The sequence below is a fragment of the Gekko japonicus genome, unplaced genomic scaffold, assembly GCF_001447785.1.
Source record: "Gekko japonicus isolate JY-2015 unplaced genomic scaffold, Gekko_japonicus_V1.1 scaffold84, whole genome shotgun sequence".
In the NCBI taxonomy this organism is placed as follows: Eukaryota; Metazoa; Chordata; class Lepidosauria; order Squamata; family Gekkonidae; genus Gekko; species Gekko japonicus.
The window spans coordinates 1,004,698-1,025,557 of record NW_015159712.1 but is presented as its reverse complement, the minus strand read 5'-3'; the positions used below and the strand labels follow the sequence as shown (position 1 = coordinate 1,025,557).

The window sequence follows — 20,860 nt, the reverse complement described above, 5'->3', positions numbered from 1 at the left end:
AAGAAGCGTGGGGGCCACGTACGCACCATAGACACTCATCTTTTAGGCCCCTCCATTCTGCTGGCCAGCCTCATTCAAGTGTGTGAGGAAGAGGAAAGGAGGCAGTCGCCTTGTACTGAAAGCTCCGGCCCAGAAACTCCTGAGGAGGGGCTAGAGGAGAGTGACCAGAGTGAGGAAGCGGCCTCCTCAGGCTCTGAAGGCGCTATCTTGACAGCAGAGCAGGAGAGGAAGGAGCTGCAAAGAGAGCCTCCACTGTGTGCCTGTCACCCCGGGCAGAATTCCACTGGCCTGAGGCCTCTCCTCCGAGGCCCTCGCTGCCTGCGCCGCAGCTCCTCCCACCTCCTACCTGCAGAGTTTGTACACAGCAAAGCAGCCTATGGGCTTCAAGGCAGCTACAGATGTTTGAGCCAACAGCGGCGGCGCTCCAGTGATTCTCCCAAGCCAGGTGCTTTACTCCATCCTGTCAGAATGCGGAGAGCTGCCAGGAGGTGGAAGGTGCCTGCTGGAACCAGGTGGCTGTCGGCAACTGCACACATGTTCCTGGGAAACGATTCTGTCCATAGTGGCTGTCGCACTGACTTCTCTGAAGGCTGCAGTGCCCAAATGCCGTATGTAATCTCTAAGAGGAGGGATATTTATGTTGTGTTGTGTATGAGATGGAGTCTGGGGAAAGTGGCTTCAGTAACCAAGCTAGCTTCGGTTAAGGAGCAGGGTTGGCGGAACTTCTTCCACACTCGGTCAGGGGCAGGTTTTATAAATGGCATGAATGGAGGGGGGAGTTGAGAGGACCAACACACTGGGTTGTAACAAAAACACTCACTGAAATTCATTTTATTTTGGGAGCAACATGGCCAGAGCTGTTTTGAATTTTCCCCCCTCTGATGGCAGGCTTGATGAAAGTTTTGTAACATTTCTCTCTCACTCTTTGCACAAGGAGCTCCTAATGAGGTCAGTCAGTCTGTAAGGGAATGAATTGCCCAAGGCCATCCAGTGAGCTTTGGTGATTTTAACTTGGGACTTCCATGCCCAGCACTTTAACCGCTAGACTTTACTAGTTCTTTAACCATCTAGAGCTTCACTTCCTTTTCTTACATGCTGTTTCCTGCTTTCCTCAAATGACAGTGTCTGGAGGTTGATCAGGAAGGGAAGTGAATAAGAGTGCCTGAGGTGCCCCGAGGTGAAAGAGACAGAAGTCTTTGTGCATCTTACTGCAGAGCCTAGTTAGGCAGACAGGTTACTTAGCACCTTGGCCTACAGTAACCAGTGGTAATTTAACTTATTTAACTTTCAATTTCTAGACCGCTCAACCCCCGAAGGGCTCTGAGCGGTTTACACAGTACAATTTGATTACATTACATTACAATTTAATTACATTACCTCGCTAGGGCCACACATTAAGGGGAGTTTGACTGCCTATCAGGCACCCGTGGCAGGGTCTTGATTGTTGTTACTGCGGAAGTTCTTTAGTCCCGGGTGACGACGTTTTTTCGGCGCAGATTTTCTTTTGATCGCAGCGACTCCTTCCGGGGATGGTCCCTCAGTGCACGACAGTGCATGCTGACTCAGCTGGCCTCTGTCCTGATTGGCTCCGGCCTGCCACTCTTAACGGTGGAGAAGACAGAATCTTTCAGTAAGCCCTCATACCAGATGTCTTGGGGTGAATACTCAAAAATCACCAACTGAGGGTTTAATATCCCTTAACCAATTTTAATCATTCCTTTTTTATACATGTGGGAAAGAGTTAAAGAGTGACAAAGACAGGATATTAGCATTTATTTCACTACACATTTATAAGTGGAGTATTGAGTCTAATCTTTTTGTGAGGAGGGAAAAAATGGATCATTATGGTTTAACTTTGATTCATCTACGATATCTTTATATGCTTTTTAATCTCTCCCCCCCCCCCCCGGTGTTTGAGAAGCAACAGGGAAATCTGGGTTGACTTCTCAGAAGTCACGGCCTGGATAGTTGTGCCTTTTCGTCTATTTGAGAGAATGGCAGTCTTTTTCCGGGGTCCTTCTACTTTTAGAGGAGAGATTCAGGACCCTTCCACACTTGAGGATTGCCACCAGCAAGCTGCTTTTGATTTTGAACCGAACCTCTGCAGATGTTGTCTTCACAGGATGTGTTTGCAGTGGCATGGTACAAAATGCTCCATCCACGTAGTGTGCTGCTGCCAACAGACAGCTTGCTGTACCTTAGCAGTTGCCTTGTGGTGTGTTTTTAAAGTGCCTGAACATTATAGGCTGGATTTCCTGCCACTAGGATAGGTGGACAGTGAGACCTTTGTCTACTGCTGAGTAAATATTGCCTGTTCTGCAGTTTGGGAGGATTTCTGTCTTCCTCTGTGCTGCTTCCCAGGGCCGATGCTAACTCATAAAATGTCTTCTCCCCTTCTGTCCCTCTTTAGCATGCTGCTTCCAGAGGAGCTGTGAATATTGCTTGTTTATTATTACTATTATTATCTGCTAAAATGTTTATACAGCCACGCTTCTTCCTGTCTTTCAGAAAAGCTATTGCCAAATCCGGTCTCCAGCATATGGTAGCTCAACCAATCCCCACACTAGCCCTGAGAAGGGACTCAGAGAGGGAAATTCGCAGTACTGTCGACTGGAGTGTAAGTGTCTTCTCTTCCTCCTGGGTGAAGGAAGTGGGAGGGTGATGAGTTCCTTGTACCACTGACACAGCAGCAGGCCTCCGATGTCCACTGTGAGGGCATATGGGTTCACAGTGCAGTGTAGGTCTTCTGGGCTGGGGCCAGGCATATCTCCAGGAGTGAACAGACCTATAGCCAAGATGCTTCCCGTGGTCCTGAGTGTAGTCTGTGCTACAGTGCACAGCCAGCAGCATGGAGAGCTGCCATGTGGATAGACGTCATAGCATATAATCTGTTAAAGGACAAATATGACCCAGATTTTGAAGCTCTTCCTCTTTTGCCATATGAATATGCACTTAGGAAAGCCTTCCCAAATCTGTATGTGACATTATGTGCAACTGAACATAGGAGGCCATTCTAGACTTCTTTTTTTTGGTGAGTATTTTTGTGTGGGTGATGGTTGACTTCTGACAACCCCTAGTGAGGCTTGGACGTTTCAGAGAGGTGGCTTGCTATTGCCTGCCTCTGCCTCCCGGCCCTGGTATTCCTTGGAGGTCTCCCATCCAGGTACTTTCCAGGGTCATCCCTGCTTAGCTTCTGAGATCAGATGAGATTGGGCTTGCCTGAGCTATCAGGGTCAGGTCACCATTCGATACTTCCTGTTGGAAAGCTCCATAGCTTTGGAATCTTTCATCTGGTAGATGCGTGCAGTAGACAGCCTTGCCCGAGGTAAGAGGCAGCCAGACTGATCACATGAGTTTCGCTGCCCTAGGTTCATCTCAGTGGCAGCCATAGATGGGTACTGACAAGGGAAACTCGCAACAGGAAGACACCACGTCATGCAGCCAGTGTTTGCACACATAATGGTATTACTGTGGAATCTCACCACAAGGAAGTTGCCGTGACATAGTCAAGTGTGTTTTGTCTGCCTTGATTATTATCTTTTAATGGAAATTTCTCCTAAAACAAATAAGCTAAATACATAGACCTGTCCTAATTCATCCTTTTGGCTGGGTTGGAGAGTATAATTTAGACCTCCTGGAGAAGATGGCTGTGGTGAAAATCGCAGCCAAGCCCCAAACTGAGTATAAGATTCCATGTCTCCTAAAGAATAACATCACTGACTCTGTCTTTCAGGAGACTGCAATTTATGGGGACCACATATGGTTTGAAACCAACGTCTCTGGGGACTTCTGCTATGTAGGAGAACAAAACTGTATAGCGAAAATGCTGGTAAGTCTTTGTAAGAGGCTGTTACTGGCTGCTCCACGTGGAGGCTTCTGTCTGCTTTGGCCTTCAAACTGGAGTGGGTTGGTTGGTTGGTTTTTTCTTTGAACATCCATACAAACTTGTGATCTTGCTCTGGTGGGGAGGGCTTCCTGACATGGGTGATTTGTATCTGTCCATTGAGGAGGCAGGACTAAAATTCTTCCAGACTTCCTGTCTCATGGGCGGAGTCACCCATTTTCCTCAGTTTGTTTCCTGCTTCACTAAGGAGACCATAGTTTGGTAGGATATGCTCAGCAAGGCCCCTATGACTCAGTAGAAGGCACCCAATACTCCTGCTTCTATGTTTTTATACCTACTTCTTCTAATTTCTTTATTGTATACCTTGGTTCCTCATTTTGGCCTACTCTTGGACCCCACCCAAAGGGCAGACTGGCTGAGGCAATGGAGGACATGGAGAACTTTGACAAAGCCTCAGATGGCTTAATTCCCAAGGACGACAGTGACCCCCTTGTCCTCCCTGAAATGGGAGGAAGGGACTACTCCCTCACACAGTTGAGCAGGCACAGACCTGTGGGAAAGTGGCAAATAAGCAGAGGCTGCAAGAGGAGTATGCTGCACAGTGTGACCATGCCTCAGAGGACACCTCAACTGCAGCAGCTGATTCTGGCAGACACTCATGCCAACAAAGATGGCGGACACTTGGGCTTGGTGCTGATGGCCACAGTGGAGCAGTCAGGGAGACGGATCATCATTGTGGACAAAGGTAGAGATGCCCCCCAATCCCCATTTCCCAGATGTCCTCTCCAGAGAGAGCAAGCTGACTTCACCATGCAATGTTGGAGGAGGTTTGGCTCCTACAAGAGGAGGCCTCCCCCACAAGGGAGCTGAAAACAATACTGTTGGAGGTCCTTCTCCAGATTACATTCCCCCCCACCTTCCTGTAGATTGTTTAGATAGGGAAACAGAGAGGATTCCTCAGATGCGGGCAGATTGCAGGGCACCAGCCCTGGCTGACCAAGGCGGCACAAAAAAAAAATGGCAGTGCAAAAACATACCCATCTCACTCAGCTGCCTCCTATAGGGATTCAGGGAAGTCAAACAGTTCTTCCAATAAGAAAGAAGGGGAAATGTCTGAGGAGGAGATAATAGCCCCAGAGTAGGCCAAATGTCTCTTTAGCTAAGAGGACTATAAGGGACTATTGGGCAAGACTGTGATGGCACTAGATCTCTCAGAGCCCCCAGAAACTGGGGAAGAAGAGACCAATCCTAACACCAAACTCAAAGGGAACAAGGAGCCCCCCCCAGATTATCCAGTGTGGAAAAGTAAGTAGTGCCTTTCTTAGAATTCTTTGAGAACCAAATGATACAGGAATGGGCAAACCTTCCTTCCAATAAACAGAAGCCAGGTTTAGCAAAAAGGGTTTGTTTTTTGCCTAACCGTGCTATGGATCTCTCATAGGTTCCGTTAGCAGATGCGCCTGTCATAGCTCTCTTCTCAGGGGGCTTGGTTACTAAAGACAGGGACAGATCCCTATGTGATCAACTGGACCGTAGATCAGATTACGGCCTCAGAAAATCGCAGGGGGCCTCAGCCCTTGCAATGAGGGCATCAGCCACATCTTCTCTGTTCATGAGGGCTTCCATCGTTTGGGCTAGGATGCTAGTTCATCTGATTCCAGAGGAGGACAAAAAGTCCAGGGAGGGTGTCAGTTGGGTACTTAAAGCGGTCACATTTATGACTGATGCTGGTCTGCACATACTGCGCTTTTCCTTCCATGGCCTGTGGCTCAGACCATGGCAAGCTGATTATCATTCCAATGATAATATCAGTGTCCTTTCCATTTCAGGGAAATAAACTCTTTGGAGACAACCTGGATGACATCATGGTAGAAGAAAGCCATGCCTAGAGCATATAGGAGAGATGATAGAAGGCAGAACCCTTCACATTCCTTCTGAAGCCAGCATACTCTGACCAAAGACCCCCCCCCCCCAAACTGGAACAGAAACAGAAAGGAGAGCAGATGAGGATATTTCCAGTCCAAAGACAGCCAACCTCATCCCTTTAATTCCAATAAGGGAATAAGCCCCCAAGAAATGAGAGCATGACGCCAGATCCCCACAAGTGGGAGGAAGATTAGCCCACTTCCTCCCACAATGGAGTCGGTCCAACATAGACCAATAGGTAATGGACATAATAAAAAAGGGATGTGCAATATAATTCAAATGCCTTCCACTAGACAGGTTTCTCCTATCTCCAGAATCCAAGCAGAGAAACACCTGCCGACTATTAAAGCCATTTGTTACCTAGTAAACTTTGAGGCCACAGAACGGGTCCCTGACTGCAAAGCATCATCAGGGGTTTACTCAGTTTTCTTCAGAGTCCCCAAGAGAAATGGAGACTGGAAGGCAATTCTAGATTTTAAGTACATAAACATGTCTTAGTAAGAACAGACAATATCTCAGTGAAAGCCTACATAAACAAACAGGGCGGGTCCAAGTCTTTGACCCTTTGCACAGAGACAGCATGGCTCATGTGTTGGTCAGGATGGAACTTCAAGTCCATAGCAGCAGAGCAAACCAAGAGCCAGCCAAATGAGCTAGCATACTGGCAAAGCAGACAACAGCTGAACAACAATGAATGGTCTTTCAAGGTGGAGATCTTCCTTCAGACTGTGAAATGCTTTGAAACCCAGCAATGATATCTTTGCCTCAGACCTCAGTCCACCTATTCTGCTAATACCAAAGATGCCAAGGAAACCGAGGCAAGGAAAGCAACCCAGATCTGCATAGCCCCCAACTGGCCACACAAACCCTAGTTTTCAGCATCAAAGAGTTAACAGTAGAAGATTCTTGGCAGATAGCAGTCAGTCTGAACATGCTTCGACAAGGGACATTGTAGCACCCAGACCCAGTATGGCTACACTTGACTGCATGGAAATTGAAAGGGAAAGACTCTTAAGACTAGGCTATTCTACAAGGATCACAAGCCCCGTGCTAGCTTCTAGAAGAGCTCTACACCAAGACTTTGTAACTTTTCATGGAATGCATGTGTGCCAGCTGGTGCAAATGGAAACACCTAGACCCATTTGTCCCTATGTTATACCAAATTCTGATGTTCCTGCAAAATGGTGTTGACCAAAATGTGCTACGTAGATAAGTGGCAGCCCTGGCTACAGTGGTCCCACAGGTCGATGAATGCTCAGTATCGAGACATCCTCACATACTCAGGTTTCTCAAAGGGGTACCCCATTTCAGCCTTCCAGTTGTCTATAGATTTCCTTCTTTGCGACTACGCGTAGTCCTGTCAGTACTCACTCAACCTCCATTTGACCCTCTGAGAGAAGTTCCACTAAAATGCTTGAGAAGGAAGGTCCTGTTTCTAACAGCTGTGACTTCAGCCAAAAAGGTCTTCAAATCAGGAGCTCTATTTACCAGGGAACATCTGTGTGTTTTTCACAGGGACATGTGGCCCTAAGAACAGATCCAGCATTCAGTCCAAAGGTCAACACTTACTACTGCCACTCCCAGGAAATATCATTACCTTCATTCTGCACAAAACCCTCCCACCCCAAAGAAAAGGATTGTCACACGCTAGATCTTTGTAGAGCCCTAAGGACCTACACCAGGTATACAGTATCAATTCATAAAATGGACTCTCTCTTTATCTTAGTGAGCCTGCCCAACCAGGGACAGCAAATGTCAAGAGTAACAGTAAGTAAGACTCTGAGGCAGTGCATCTCATGCGCTTAGCTAGCTAGCAAGCTTCAGGTACCACCTGGAATTACAGCTCAATCCATTCATAGTGCTGCAACTAATGCAGCATTGGATGGTGAAGCTTCCATTGAGAAAATCTGTAAAGCAGCCATGTGGTCATCTCTATTTATGAAATGAATACCCTTACCTCAGCTGACGCAGCCTTCAGAAGGAGGGTATTAGAGCAAGTGGTGCAGGTGGACTGATTTTCCCACCTGACATGGGATATAGCTGCTTTGGGATGTCCCCTGTCAAGATCCCCTCCCCCTCAGAGCAAGAAAGGAACATTGGCACTTACTGTGAGGATTCTTTCTGCTCTGGGGATGGGAGGGCATCTTGTCCCGTGCTGATTTAAGGTATGTGTGGGGGTCGCAACCTCTTTTCTCCATGCTTAATGCCTTCTCATTTCCTGTTCTAAAATATTTCCAGTTTCCTAAAATGTTGAATGGTTTACTTAGCATTTTAGTATAGATGCTGCTTTGTGAGTTATTGAGCTGGGGAAAGTGGGTAACTCCACCCGGGAGACAAAAAGTCTGGAAGAATTTTAATCCTGCCTACTTGATGGACAGATGGGAATCACCCATGTCAAGATGCCCTCCCTTCCTCAGAGCAGAAGTAACCCTCATAGTAGGTGCCAGTGTTCCTTTCTAATCATCCTTTCCCCATCCTTAGCGTGCTCTCCCAAAACCTGGTTTTTGGAAAAGGCGTAGTCCAAGCATGTTATCACACTATCTGCATGGATGGAAAAGCGCATGCTTTCTTGCCGTGCAAAGACTTGGCCTACTGTGGTGTCGTTCTCCTGCCCTGCATCACTGGAGGGCTTTAAAAATATTGGTAATTAATATGGCATTATGGAGCTATATCAAGAAAGTACACAGAAAGCCCCCATAGGGAAGCTCCACTGACAACGTGAATGGCTCAGCATTTGCAATGGAGATGAAAGCAGCATGAATGATCTTCACAGTGTGGGAGCAACTACTCTCTAGTAAACTTGCAGTGCAATCCTAAACAGAATTACTCTTCCAAACCCATTGACTTCAGTGGATTTAGAAGGGCTTAACTCTCCTTGGGATTGTATTATTTGTCAGTATATGAAACTGCACCACCATCTAGTGGAGAAATTGGGGATCTTCCTAATTCACATATCCCAGGGACTGTTTAGTGTCATAGTAACAACTTTGCTTGGGATTATTATGGTATGCAGCCCTTTGTATTGCTTCTGATACTACTGTTGATATTACTACCTGGTGTTTTGTCAAACCCCAGCAGAATTGTGGAAGGTGGTGTCCACTGAAAAATCTGGCCGCATCCACACAATGGCTTGAATCCACTGGAGCTTCTTCATGGTGGAAGCATTTCAGAGGACATTTTGGACTGCAGAGGGAGGAGGGAGGTGAGAAAATTGCACTCCATGGGTGGAAACCTTCTGCCCATGGAAAAGCTCTGTGGATCCAAGTCAAAGAGAAGAGCTTCTTCTTCCTGTTTTTCATTACAGTGTTAAGCTCAGTCACCACCACCCCCAGTTTAAAAAAAGGTAGCAGGGCTAGGGGAGATTTCTGCCTCATGTTCTGGATAGTTGCCAACGGTTCCTATCCTTTGCCCCTACATATTTATTGCTCAGTGTCTGGTGAGGCTTAATCTGTCTTCCTCTATTCAATTTAGAAAGAAATTCTACAACCCCCCCTCCCCCCAGTTGTACACTGAGAATAAAACCTTTTTAAATTGTGCAGGCCTCCCTAAACAGAGTAATTTGTTTTGTTTTAATAGTTGGACTGAGTTTTATTTTTATTTTTATTTTTTTTATTTATTTATCATTCGTCTTGATATACCGCCCTAACCCCCGTAGGGGTCTCTGGGCGGTTTACAATTCTTGGGTGCTAGTCACCTATATCAACCCTAACTACGGCCACATCAGTTCAAGGGAGGGGCTGCCTACCGGCACCCTGGTGGAGGCTCGGTGTCGTTCACTTTTCCCGACTCGGCTTCTTCTTTCGGCTGTGAGATGTCCCAGTGCTAAGGCAGACAGGCGGATGGATGGATGTCCACTGTTACTGTCATAACCACTGTGATATTTAGAAACAGAATACTGTACAATGTATATATAGCTTCATTGGGTGCCTCTAAAGAGACAGTCTTTCTAGGAATAAAAGGAGCAGAAAACAGAATTACAGGCTTTGTGTTGAGTCCGTGCAACTGGAGCTGGCAGTGCTCTTCTTGATGCAGGCCCATCAAAATTAGCATGTAATAACCCTTTTTATTGCACTAGGTATCTTTTTAAAATGTATCTGGGTTTTGAAAAATTGTCATTTCTAAAATCCATCTCAAGTATATGTAAGTAGGATAGAAACAAATAAATCTGTCCAACTGTTGCTATTGCCAAATTCACCTTGGAGAGCTTGGGAGTGATGATCCTTCAGTAACCTGTACATACTGCATATGTATATACTTCCATTTGTTCAAGCATGACTAAGAGGCAACACATCCCATGCACACAAGTTCATTGCCTTCTTCAGTGGAAACTCTACCAGTAGCATTCCTAGCCTACATTTGTATTTGTTCCAGATGTCTTTCCTCCTGCTCAAGGGAAGGGGAAGCATGCAGGCTTCCCAAGGACACAGTAAGTAGTTGATGAAGACACTTTTTTGTTTTTCTCCTTCATAGCAAAAACCGATGTCCAAGCGTAAGTGTGCAGCCTGCAAGATTGTAGTCCACACACCCTGCATAGAACAGCTAGAGAAAGTGAGTAAAATTCTTGCAAACTGCAACTGGTCCAAAAATGGAGATGTCTGTTTGCTGACTGGGACAAGTCACTTTGATTATATTGGTCTAATTTTGATGTAGGTTTGTTTACAGGTTCAGTTTAAAGTGCTGGATTTGAGTTTTAAATTTGTAAATGGATTGGAACTGGGCTCTGCCTACTATAAGCCTGTCGATATACTTAGGCCTACTAGAGAGGTCTTCCCTGGAAAGTGTATTTGACCGTTTTCCTTTTTAATTTTCAGAAGGTAAACATAAATAAACATATGGAGCAGAGGTCCATCAGTGGCTATTAGCCACAACGTATAGATGGAACTCTATGTCTGGGGCAGTGATGCTCTGTATTCTTGGTGCCTGGGGGACAACAGTGGGAAGGCTTCTGGAGTTCTGACCCCTTTGGGTTTTGGCTACTGTGTGACACTGAGTGTTGGACTGGATGGGCCATTGGCCTGATCCAACATGGCTTATCTTATGTTCTAAGGCAAGATGAAGATTATGCTTCCTCCCCCCCAAAGCCTTTGGTGTGAGATAGTGCTGGGGATGTTTTGTTCATACTTAATTTGAGTTTCTGTTGATGTTAGATTCTTATTGCAATTGCTCTGCTAGTTTAGTCTTCGATTTTACCAGTTGATTCTTTTTGTTGATTTATTTTACCTTGTGTTTTATTGGAAGTTATTGTTTACAGGGTTTTACCAGAAAGCAGGCTGTAAGTAAAATTCTAGTCTAGCTGTCTTGCTTAAATGTGTACAGACCTGGTGAGAGAAAACCATAAGTTTTCTCTTTCAGATCTTCATTGTGCACCCTGAATGTAAACCAGTTTGAATTTAGAGGGGTCATACTTCAGTGATGAAGTACATAGCTTCACTGAATGAAGTCACAGGTTCATTCCCTTGCATGTCCAACTTAAAAGGATCTCTGTTAGCAGGGTTGTGAAAAGACCTGTGCCTGAGACATTGGAGAGCTGCTGTTACTCAGATATTAGGCTAGCTTGACCAGTAGTCCGATTTGTTATAAAGCAGCTTCATCTGTTACTGACTGAGAATACAGAAACAAGGAAAAGTCTTATGTTTGTTTAAAGGCTAGCAGATTTATTGTAGCATAAGTTTCCATGAGCTAGAGATCACTTTGTGCATATGTTGGAGCTGGACTCCAGCTCATGAATGTGTCAGCTGGAATAAATGTTAGCCTTCAAGGACATAGAGGTTTATAAAAATTATGCATGGGGTAGAGAGAGAAAGTGGAGAAAGGAAACTTTTTCTTCTGCCAGAATACTAGAATTCACAGGCACCCAAAGAAGTTGATGGGCAGTCTCTTCAGAATAAAGGAAGGTCTACTTCATTCAACAAGTAATTACATTGTTCATTTGACAGCAGTGGCATGTTCTGATCGGTGCTTGTTTAATTGACTTTTAAAAGGGATTAGACAGATGCATGAAGGATAGATCCATCAATGGTAATTAACTGCAATGACTAAATTACTCCACCATATTCTGAAGCAGTAACCCTCTGAACACCAGTACGGGAGAGGGGAGGAGCAGCGGTACAGGAAAGCTTTGGCCTCCATGTCTGTCTTCTGGGGTCGTCTGGTTGGCTACTCTGTGCAGCAGGATGCTGGACTAGATAGTTGATTAGTCTGAGCCAGTATAGCTACTCTTAATTTCTTAAGCTGCCTATCCTTGTTTTCACATGACTACTTCCCCTGGAATTTGTTACCGTGACTGAGACTATTCAGTTAGTCCTTGAGATCTGTTTTGTCCAAAAAGCACCCTCTATTCCTTTTAAATCTGCAGATAAATTTCCGCTGCAAACCTTCCTTCAGGGAATCTGGATCAAGGAATGCACGAGAGGTAAGAGAGTTGTATGAATTACTTATGCTACAGTGGCATAAGGGAACTGTCTGCAGACGCAGCTGGATGCCAGTAGATGATGATGATGATGATGATAATGATGATGATAATGATGATTTCGATTTATTGATCGCTTTCCCCACAAGTGGCCTCAAAGTGATTTACAGTTACTCTTTAGACAGGGGACTAACAATGTTTCATAGGGGACGCCTGGTTAGAGGTATTTTGGAAAAAGACAAATACCCTGTAGCTGGGTCTCCAGTTGTACGTCAGCTTGGTCTTCAGAAACTAATTGCAAAGTAAGACATGTTTGGGCAATAGAAAAAGAGATGTGGGGACTAATTCCTCCTCAATATTTGTTTAAGACTCTGTACACTGTTGTAGCATGAACAAGAAATAATCATTTTTGACTGCAGTCATGTGCACATGTACCTGGAAGTAAGTCCTACTGAACACCATGGGAATTTACTTCGAAGTAGATCTGCCTAGGCTTGTTCCCTTTAGTCAGCTGATATCTGTTACCCCAGGTTTGTTCATACACAAAGCTAATGGCACTTATGAAGAGATGAATGCATGCTTAGGAGTGCATCGCCACCACAACAGACCCATTTTGAGAACTGTTCTTAGTTACAACATTACTATATTGTGGTACTATATAGTGGTAAGAGATTAAAATGGCTTCTTATTACAAAGTTTTGCCATTAATCCTTCCCCCTATCCTTCCTCTCAGGAGCTCAGGGAGTGTTTTAACACCTGTTCTGGAGTATTTAGTTTTCTAGAAATGCATCCTACCTTATTTAAATACCTTCACTGACAATACCAACAGTTCTTGTGCTCATCACATTTAATGGTTGGTTTTGTAAGCAATCAAAACTCATAATTAATGTTTGATATCACTCTCCATGGTCCTGAAAAGTAAAGGGTGGAGCCTATATTTTTCTCGAGACTAAATTAGATTTGATGTTGAGAGATCCATGCAGGTCTCCTGTATGTTGTTGGTATGTTCCCCCCCCCCCAACCAGGGCAAAACAATTCCTATAGGCTGTTTTGAGGGGTGAAAAGTAACCTCTCTTCCTCCCTTCCCCTTGCATAAATCATAGCTGTGGTCCAAGTTACCCCCAGCTGATGTTTACCAATTAAAAAGGTTCAGATCTGTTTACAAATCTCCCAGTGTCACATCCAGTTCAGCCCTCAGAAGAAAAAATGTACAGCATAATGTGTGAATGGCGAAACACATACAGTGGAGTATATTGAATTTGATGGGGCAAAGAATATAGTTTTCAGTCATGTTAGTTTGATTCAAAAACAGATTACTTATTTTGTCCTTGTGAAGGGCACAGTAAATGCCAGAGGGAAACCTGGTTCCAGTCTCTTCTGTCCTCCTTTTGAACTAGTATTCGCCTTTGAGGCTGCCTCTTGGAGGCATTCTGAAGCAGGTGGGTGGTGAAGGGATGACTTTCTTCTGGGTAATCGGGTGAATTTTAGAGCACAACTGCTGTGTACTCCAGCACAGAAGTGTGCTCAGGGAACAGTGTACATCTCTCTTCACTCTTTTTTTCCTCCTCTTGAACTTGTTCACATGTCTCTTTGTAGCCTACAGTGGTGCGGCATCATTGGGTGCACCGGAGACGCCAGGAAGGGAAATGCCGACAGTGTGGAAAGGTGAGGAATAAGGTGTGCACAAGCACACACTGCTTGAAGATCTAGATCAAGAAATATATGCCTTGTTCTCACTGACTGATAAGCCACTCAAGCTAGTACTGCAATCCTGTTGATGGGAGAGTACAGTTGGGGTGTGTGTTCTCAGAAGATACTGCTTTACATGTTTCCAGGCTTCTGCCACTTCAGAATTAAGAGGCAACTGATAGCCCATAAAGGATTCGAGGCTTTAAAGAGTAGCACAGGATACTTCTGGCTGACTTTCTCCCATAGTTAAGCATCCACTTTTCTGAAAAGAAGCCAGACTAGCACCTCTACTGTGGTTTGACTGTTCATAGATAAGAACTGTGTGTGTGTTGAAGGGGGCTTGTGTACAAAAAGCTCATGTTGCAATATGTTTATTAATTTTTAAGGTGCCACAGGAGCAGCCTTTGTTGTTGTGTTTACTTAATGGACCATGAACTTCTTGCTGCAACACAAAAGGAAATCAGATAGTGATGCACAGCTTCCTCCTTTTCCCTGCAGGGTTTCCAGCAGAAATTTGCCTTTCACAGCAAGGAGATTGTAGCCATCAGCTGTTCCTGGTGTAAGCAAGCAGTGAGTGCAGCATGGACCTGTTTGCTAAAAAAATGTCTTCACATTTTAGACACATGCACTTCTGCCTCTCCCCCCCCCCACATATAAATATGCTTTCTAAAATTTGTACTCTCAGTCCTCAACTGTAGGCCAGTGAGGGAGGGTTGCCATTGTTGTTCCCATTCTACAGATACACAAGGAAAGTTAGAGAGGTTTTTTTAGGCATTTTATCCTGCATTTCCCCCCAAGAAGGACCTGAAGTAGCTTACAGAAATAGAGTTTAAACAAAGAGAACAAATGGAAGTGCAACTAGGGGCCATCCTAGTATGTTCCTCAATTCCTTGGGCTGGCTCATTGAATGCCCCAGGCTGTGGGCCAGGAGCCCTTTGGCCCTTGCCAGAAGGCTCATGTTCTGGCTTATATACCTGCGTCAGGAAAGCCTAGATGTTATGCATCTGGCAGAGATGTTACCCACAGTTCTCCTCCCTTGCTGAAAGAACGTCTGGCCATGCATGGGCTGAAAGAATGGCCATGCACAGGCCATGCGCAGACTGAAATTTCCTCCAGGCCATCCACAATCAGGAAAACTGAATGAGTGACTGAAACCACATCTCAGCATCTTGCCCACTCAATTGTTTCCCTAACTCCCTTTTTTCTCTGTTACTCTGAGGTGGTAGAGTGGACTACATCAGATATGCAGGGCTGTTTTCAGTGCCAAATGATCAGCTCAAGCAGCCAAGGGCACCAGCCTGCCACTGGGGCTCACCTTGTCCCCAGCAGTCAGTTGCGTGGGAGGAAGTGATGGGTGTGGTTTGTGGTCACTGTAGCCTCTGGAGCGCCTCTTGGCCCTAGCCGGCAGCAGCACAGAAGGACATGACAGCTGGTGTGACCTGCACCTTTTGACTTGACATGATTTACATAGAGCATTCAGAAATGTGTCCTCCTCCCCACCTACAGTCTGAAATTATATAGCCCATTGTACTGCCTCAGAACTATACCACCCAATTTCCAGCTCATTCTGTCTCATGTATTGGCCAGGCTGATAGAAGGCTGTGATCACCCTTGGCTGCCATAACCATTGATAGGTTCTGTTGCTTCCCTTCCGTTTCAGTATCACAGTAAAGTTTCATGCTTCATGCTGCAGCACATTGAGGAGCCCTGCTCTCTTGGAGCACATGCTGCAGTTGTTGTCCCTCCCACCTGGATTCTACGGGTGCGGCACCCCCAAGTACGTCACTCCTTTGAATTTCATTCCTCTTTAAAAGCAGTGATCCTGCTTAAGCCAACTTCTCCATTACATAGCTTTTGTTGTTGTTTTCGCTAGAATCCACTCAAGTCAAGTAAGAAAAAAAAGAGGACCTCATTCAAGCGGAAATCCAGCAAGAAGGGACCTGAGGTTAGTGATGAAGGGGGGCTGAGAAGTGATAGGGTGGAAGGTGTGGATGGAGGAAGCAACAGAGAAAGTACTGGACAATGGTTTCCAGTGCTTTGCTTACAAATGTTGTTAATGTACTGTAGAAAGCAGAAGAGATGCTTCTGATTCATAGGTACATTCTGATCAGCATGGTCCAATTCAAATTAATTTAGAGACCAAAAAAAATAAAATCTAGATCTTGGGGTCTTATTTAAAAACAAAATGCGAAGATGTTAAAGGAAAAGGAAGAAATGGGATCAAGTGAGTTAGATGATATAGTCTCCGCATATCAAAATCCTAAAGACTGAGGTATCTGAAGTTCCCATCAATTTCATAGAAACAAGGAGATCACATGAAACATCCGAAGGGATCTGAGATGAAGGAAATATTCTGAACAGAAGCACATCTATAGATATTTGTGTTGCAAACATTATGTGTAGGAAAAATAATACAGGTTTGGGTGAAAAGTAGGATACAATAAAAGATTGTATACAAATGTTTGAGAACAAACATTGAGTAAGAATATAAATAAAATAGTCTTGAATCCATTGACAGTGCATATAAATACACTGTTAAAAAGATCTGTGACAAATCTATTGTGGGTTCTGGAACAACTGGAATTGTAGTCTAATTTTGACACACTCTAATTTTGACATACTGATTTCTCCTTAGTTGTAGAATGGCGGGTCTCCAGTAATCATTAGCATTTGCTTCTGTTGTGTGATCTCAGCTCCTTGTTTACATGGACATCTTTCAAGTAAAACAGTAATAGGAGTCTCATGGCATTGTAAAGACTAGCAGTTTTTTCTTAAAAGCTATTTTTAAATTAATCTTTTGAGATACAAAGTAAGAAATAATTAAGTATATGGGGAAAATAACTCAAATAGGAAAGAATTAGTCCAATAGTTATCAGGGGGATCAAAGACTAACAGATTGTATGCTGCTGTATGACTCCTTTGTTGTAGCAAGAACAAAAAATTAACTTGGCCATTCTCCTGGAATTCTTTCAAATGATCAGCTAGCTTCTGACTGCTATCAGTGAGAAACTGCAATAAATTAAATGCTGACACCCATGAAACAAAATTCTGTATTAATGATCACCACAGACTAGTAATTCCATTGAAAGATTGTGTTTTTAAAACTAAGGAAAGGTGCTAATTAACTGCCTTGATACTGCAGAGTGAATAAACCCTAAATAATTCTGATTCTATGGGATTCAGGGCTCAGGGAATCTTTGCTGCTTTACTTTGTAAACATGAAGGCAGAGTAGCCCAGAGTGCTCCTTAGAAAGGCTGAGGCAAAAGTTCAAAGGAGAAAAAGATGAAAACATCTTCACATTTTGTGTTAAAGCTTACAAGTTGGATGGGTAGAAGAACCTTTGGGCCCACTGTATTTATTCTTTTTCTCTAGTCCATAACAAGAAATGAACATAAAACACCAGGGTGGTTCTTTTTTAAACACACACACACACAAAACTCTGCTCAGTTTGTCAGCTGGGACAAATCACATGCACATTTGTCTAGTTTGCTTGGGTGGTTCTAGTAGATACCATGGAAATTGTGTCCTAAAAAAACCTGAGCCCCATAGGCAAGAATTCTGTTTCTTTGGCATTCAAAGATATGGGTCTCTTTTTCAGGAGGTAGAAGAACCTTTGGGCCCACTGTATTTATTCTTTTTCTCTAGTCCATAACAAGAAATGAACATAAAACACCAGGGTGGTTCTTTTTTAAACACACACAATCAAAACTCTGCTCAGTTTGTCAGCTGGGACAAATCACATGCACATTTGTCTAGTTTGCTTAAGTGGTTCTAGTAGATACCATGGAAATTGTGTCCTAAAAAAACCTGAGCCCCATAGGCAAGAATTCTGTTTCTTTGGCATTCAAAGATATGGGTCTCTTTTTCAGGAGGGGCGATGGAAACCATTTGTCATCAAGCCCATCCCAGCGCCACTCATGAAGCCACTATTGGTGTTTGTGAACCCAAAGAGTGGTGGAAATCAGGTAGATTTGTTTTTTCCTGGCACTGACTACAGACCATGTGGTGATCTTTTCTTGTCTTGAGAGCAGTCCTTCTGTAATTCATTTTCTTATTTTCGTCCTCTATACTTTTAGGGAACAAAGATCTTCCAGTCATTCATGTGGTACCTCAACCCTCGACAAGTTTTTGATCTCAGCCAAGGGGGCCCCAAAGAGGCGTGAGTACCAGCAGGAGCGCTCTTAGCTCAGTTCCCGTCTTTGTTGGAGGCTATTTCATTTCTAGCTGTCCAACAACTGAAAATCCTAGGAAAGAGTTATATGTTAATTTTGTATCCTGCCTTTGGCTCAAGGAGCATGGAATAGCATTTTAGTTTCATATCAATGAATGGTCTTGGGAGTCCCTGATATTGTGACAATGTTCAGATTAAGTTAATGTGGAGTCAGACCAGGGTGGGAAAGCATTGAAAGCTCCATATTAAGCCAGTCTGGACTGTGTAAAGAATAGCAGGACAGAAGGAATAAACAATTCTGTGGGGTATGAGAATGGGGCAGGTTAAGAGAGAGTGATTTTACTGAGGCCTCCAGCTGACCTGCAGGGCTAAAAGTGGTTTTTCCAGATCCATTCCAATTACCGGTATTTAGCTACTGCACTGTCGTTCAGACATTGAGTACAGAACTAAACTGAATTATTTTCATTATATCTCCTAACCTGGCCCTCTTCTGTTTCTTGTAGTAGCATAGGTTTAATCATTTTGAGCTGAGCCTGTGGACCCAATGCTCAGACATCTGAAATATTTATTTATTTATTTATTTATTTTGGCTTGTATTCCACCCTCCCTGCAAGCAGGCTCTGAGCGGATGACAACAGGAGTTAAAACATTTCACAATAAGAATTAAAACATTTCATAATAAATTTCCACAATAAATAGTTAAAACAGATTAAAACAAAGCTATAAACAAGACAGATGGCACAGCAGCTTGGTATGGTAGTCATGAAAACTGGAGCCGCTAGGCCGTAAACCAGATTGTGGGTCTTCACCTGATGGACCGTTCAAAGATGGAAGGTTCAGCATTTTTTCAGCAGGGGAGGCCAATGGATGGAAAAATTGGACGCCCACTGCCTCACCCAAAGGCCTGGCAGAACAACTCCGCTTTACAGGCCCTGTGGGACTGTAATAGGTCGCAAATCCAAAGAATAATTTTTCTGTCTCAAAACATTGATATCCCCCCATTTGTGACCTAGGTATAGAACTTTTTCCACCAAGTATAAGGACATACAAGTATAAGGATGTATTAATATGCAAGGCTGAGGGAGGGTTCCAAAGACAGAAGAAGCATTCTTAGCTTAGCTAGCCTAGATGCCTGCCCACACCTCCAAGTTCATTACAAAAACATTAGTAAAATGTCTACCATCTGACTGTCAGCTGCCATGATGCTTTCCTATAAGCCGTGTATGCAAGGAACAAAAAATAATTCCTGAGACTATCATCTTAACAGTAAGAGCCACAGCTAACTGCGGGTAGGCAAAGGATATTATGAAAAATCCTAGGCAGAGATGTAAAAAAGTTAAAGGTTATTTACTGTGAAGGGAAAAACTTAAGGAAAATTTACATGGCATTAAAATATACCAAAAAAAATCTAAAATGGCAAAAGGTGTAAGTCAAAAAAAATAAAATTCCTACACTGACAAGCTGTCAGGGCACAAAACTTGGTTACTTTATAAAGCCCTTCTGTTCAAGCCATTTCAAAATGGGCTTCGTTGCATAGTTTTTCAGAATAATGGGCTTACAACAATCAAGAAGTTAAATTTGTCCCCAAGCCCATCCTAAACTTCTAAGATCTCAGGAAAATAAAACAGCAGTGCCTTATTTAAACCTTCCCAAATGATAAAATACTGCTAAGTCAGGGTTGTCTGAGAAGCTTTTCCTCAACCCTTTGTCTTATTGGCTAAATGACTGCCAGTCACAAAGAATATTGAAATCAGGTTTTGAAATGATTTATAAATGTTAAGAATCTTCTCACCTGTGGAGGCAACTTCATGATTCTTATGGGACATTTTAGCAGGAAAGAAACAGAAGGTTCGGTTTTGAATGACAAAACGCATTTTGTATTCACACACTGGCAGTTTTCTGATAAGGGGGAAGGGAAGGTGCATGTAGTAAAGAAACAGCGCATATTTGCTCATCTGGACTTTAAAAATCAGCTACTAAAAGTTGTGACTTGCCACATATGGACTCTGTGGCTCATCATTGACAGCTGTACTTCCAAAGACCTTAAGGGAATGAGAGCCACCCCGTGCTGATTTATTTTTTCATCCCGTGGATAGGGTTGTGATTTACACGTCTTATTCTGTTCTTACTCTCTAAACTACTTGTTCTGGCTTCTGTGCAGGCTGGAACTGTACCGTAAAGTGCATAACTTACGGATTCTGGCATGTGGGGGAGATGGTACGGTAAGTGGCCATGAACCCGTTAGGTCTCTATGATCTTTGATGGAACTAGACTGGAACAGCAGAACTTGGATCCATGCCTAATGCTCTTTCAGGGATATGGTGATTTGTTTTGTGGAGCAGCTGTCTGTTCCTCCCACACAGCCTTTGCTGCATGGGCTGGTAACTACTTAGTACTGATTCTTAATATTTCTCCTCTTCTTCCAGCTGACCAACTGTAGTCTTAGTTGGCTTCCTTTTACGTTCACTCCCTCCTGCTTTAGCAGCTCCTCTGTAGCCCTGAGATAGGCAGTGTTTTAAGCTTCTCAAATTCCTATTTCTGTTACACCCCTGGAAGTGTGCTTCCTCCTTCGGTGGTGGTCTTGGTATATAATGCCATAATTTCATGCAAATGGAAGTAGAGGTTCTGAGATATAAAGGTTGACTCATGCTGAACCTAGACTGCAGGTGCTACATAAGACAGAAGTGCCCACCTTGGAACTGGTAAGAATATTTAAAAGTGTAAGACACTAGCCCAATACACATGACCCCACTTCATGCGTTGAATGAATGCACTGAGAGGGAGAGCACCCATGAGCATTGTGGCTCTTCCCCTGCATGT

The 20,860-nt window shown here is 43.9% G+C and overlaps 1 protein-coding gene across 1 annotated transcript in view; it reads left to right on the top strand.

Moving 5' to 3' along the window:
- Nucleotides 1-20,860, top strand: part of DGKZ (diacylglycerol kinase zeta) — a 135,650-nt gene that overhangs the window by 68,493 nt on the left and 46,297 nt on the right. The window contains exons 2-12 of the mRNA XM_015407559.1: nucleotides 2,509-2,617; nucleotides 3,734-3,829; nucleotides 10,241-10,318; nucleotides 12,126-12,182; nucleotides 13,776-13,844; nucleotides 14,367-14,438; nucleotides 15,529-15,645; nucleotides 15,742-15,813; nucleotides 17,739-17,834; nucleotides 17,946-18,028; nucleotides 20,202-20,262. Of these exons, the coding sequence (XP_015263045.1) occupies nucleotides 2,509-2,617; nucleotides 3,734-3,829; nucleotides 10,241-10,318; nucleotides 12,126-12,182; nucleotides 13,776-13,844; nucleotides 14,367-14,438; nucleotides 15,529-15,645; nucleotides 15,742-15,813; nucleotides 17,739-17,834; nucleotides 17,946-18,028; nucleotides 20,202-20,262 (910 nt within the window). The remainder of the gene's footprint in view (nucleotides 1-2,508; nucleotides 2,618-3,733; nucleotides 3,830-10,240; nucleotides 10,319-12,125; nucleotides 12,183-13,775; nucleotides 13,845-14,366; nucleotides 14,439-15,528; nucleotides 15,646-15,741; nucleotides 15,814-17,738; nucleotides 17,835-17,945; nucleotides 18,029-20,201; nucleotides 20,263-20,860) is intronic.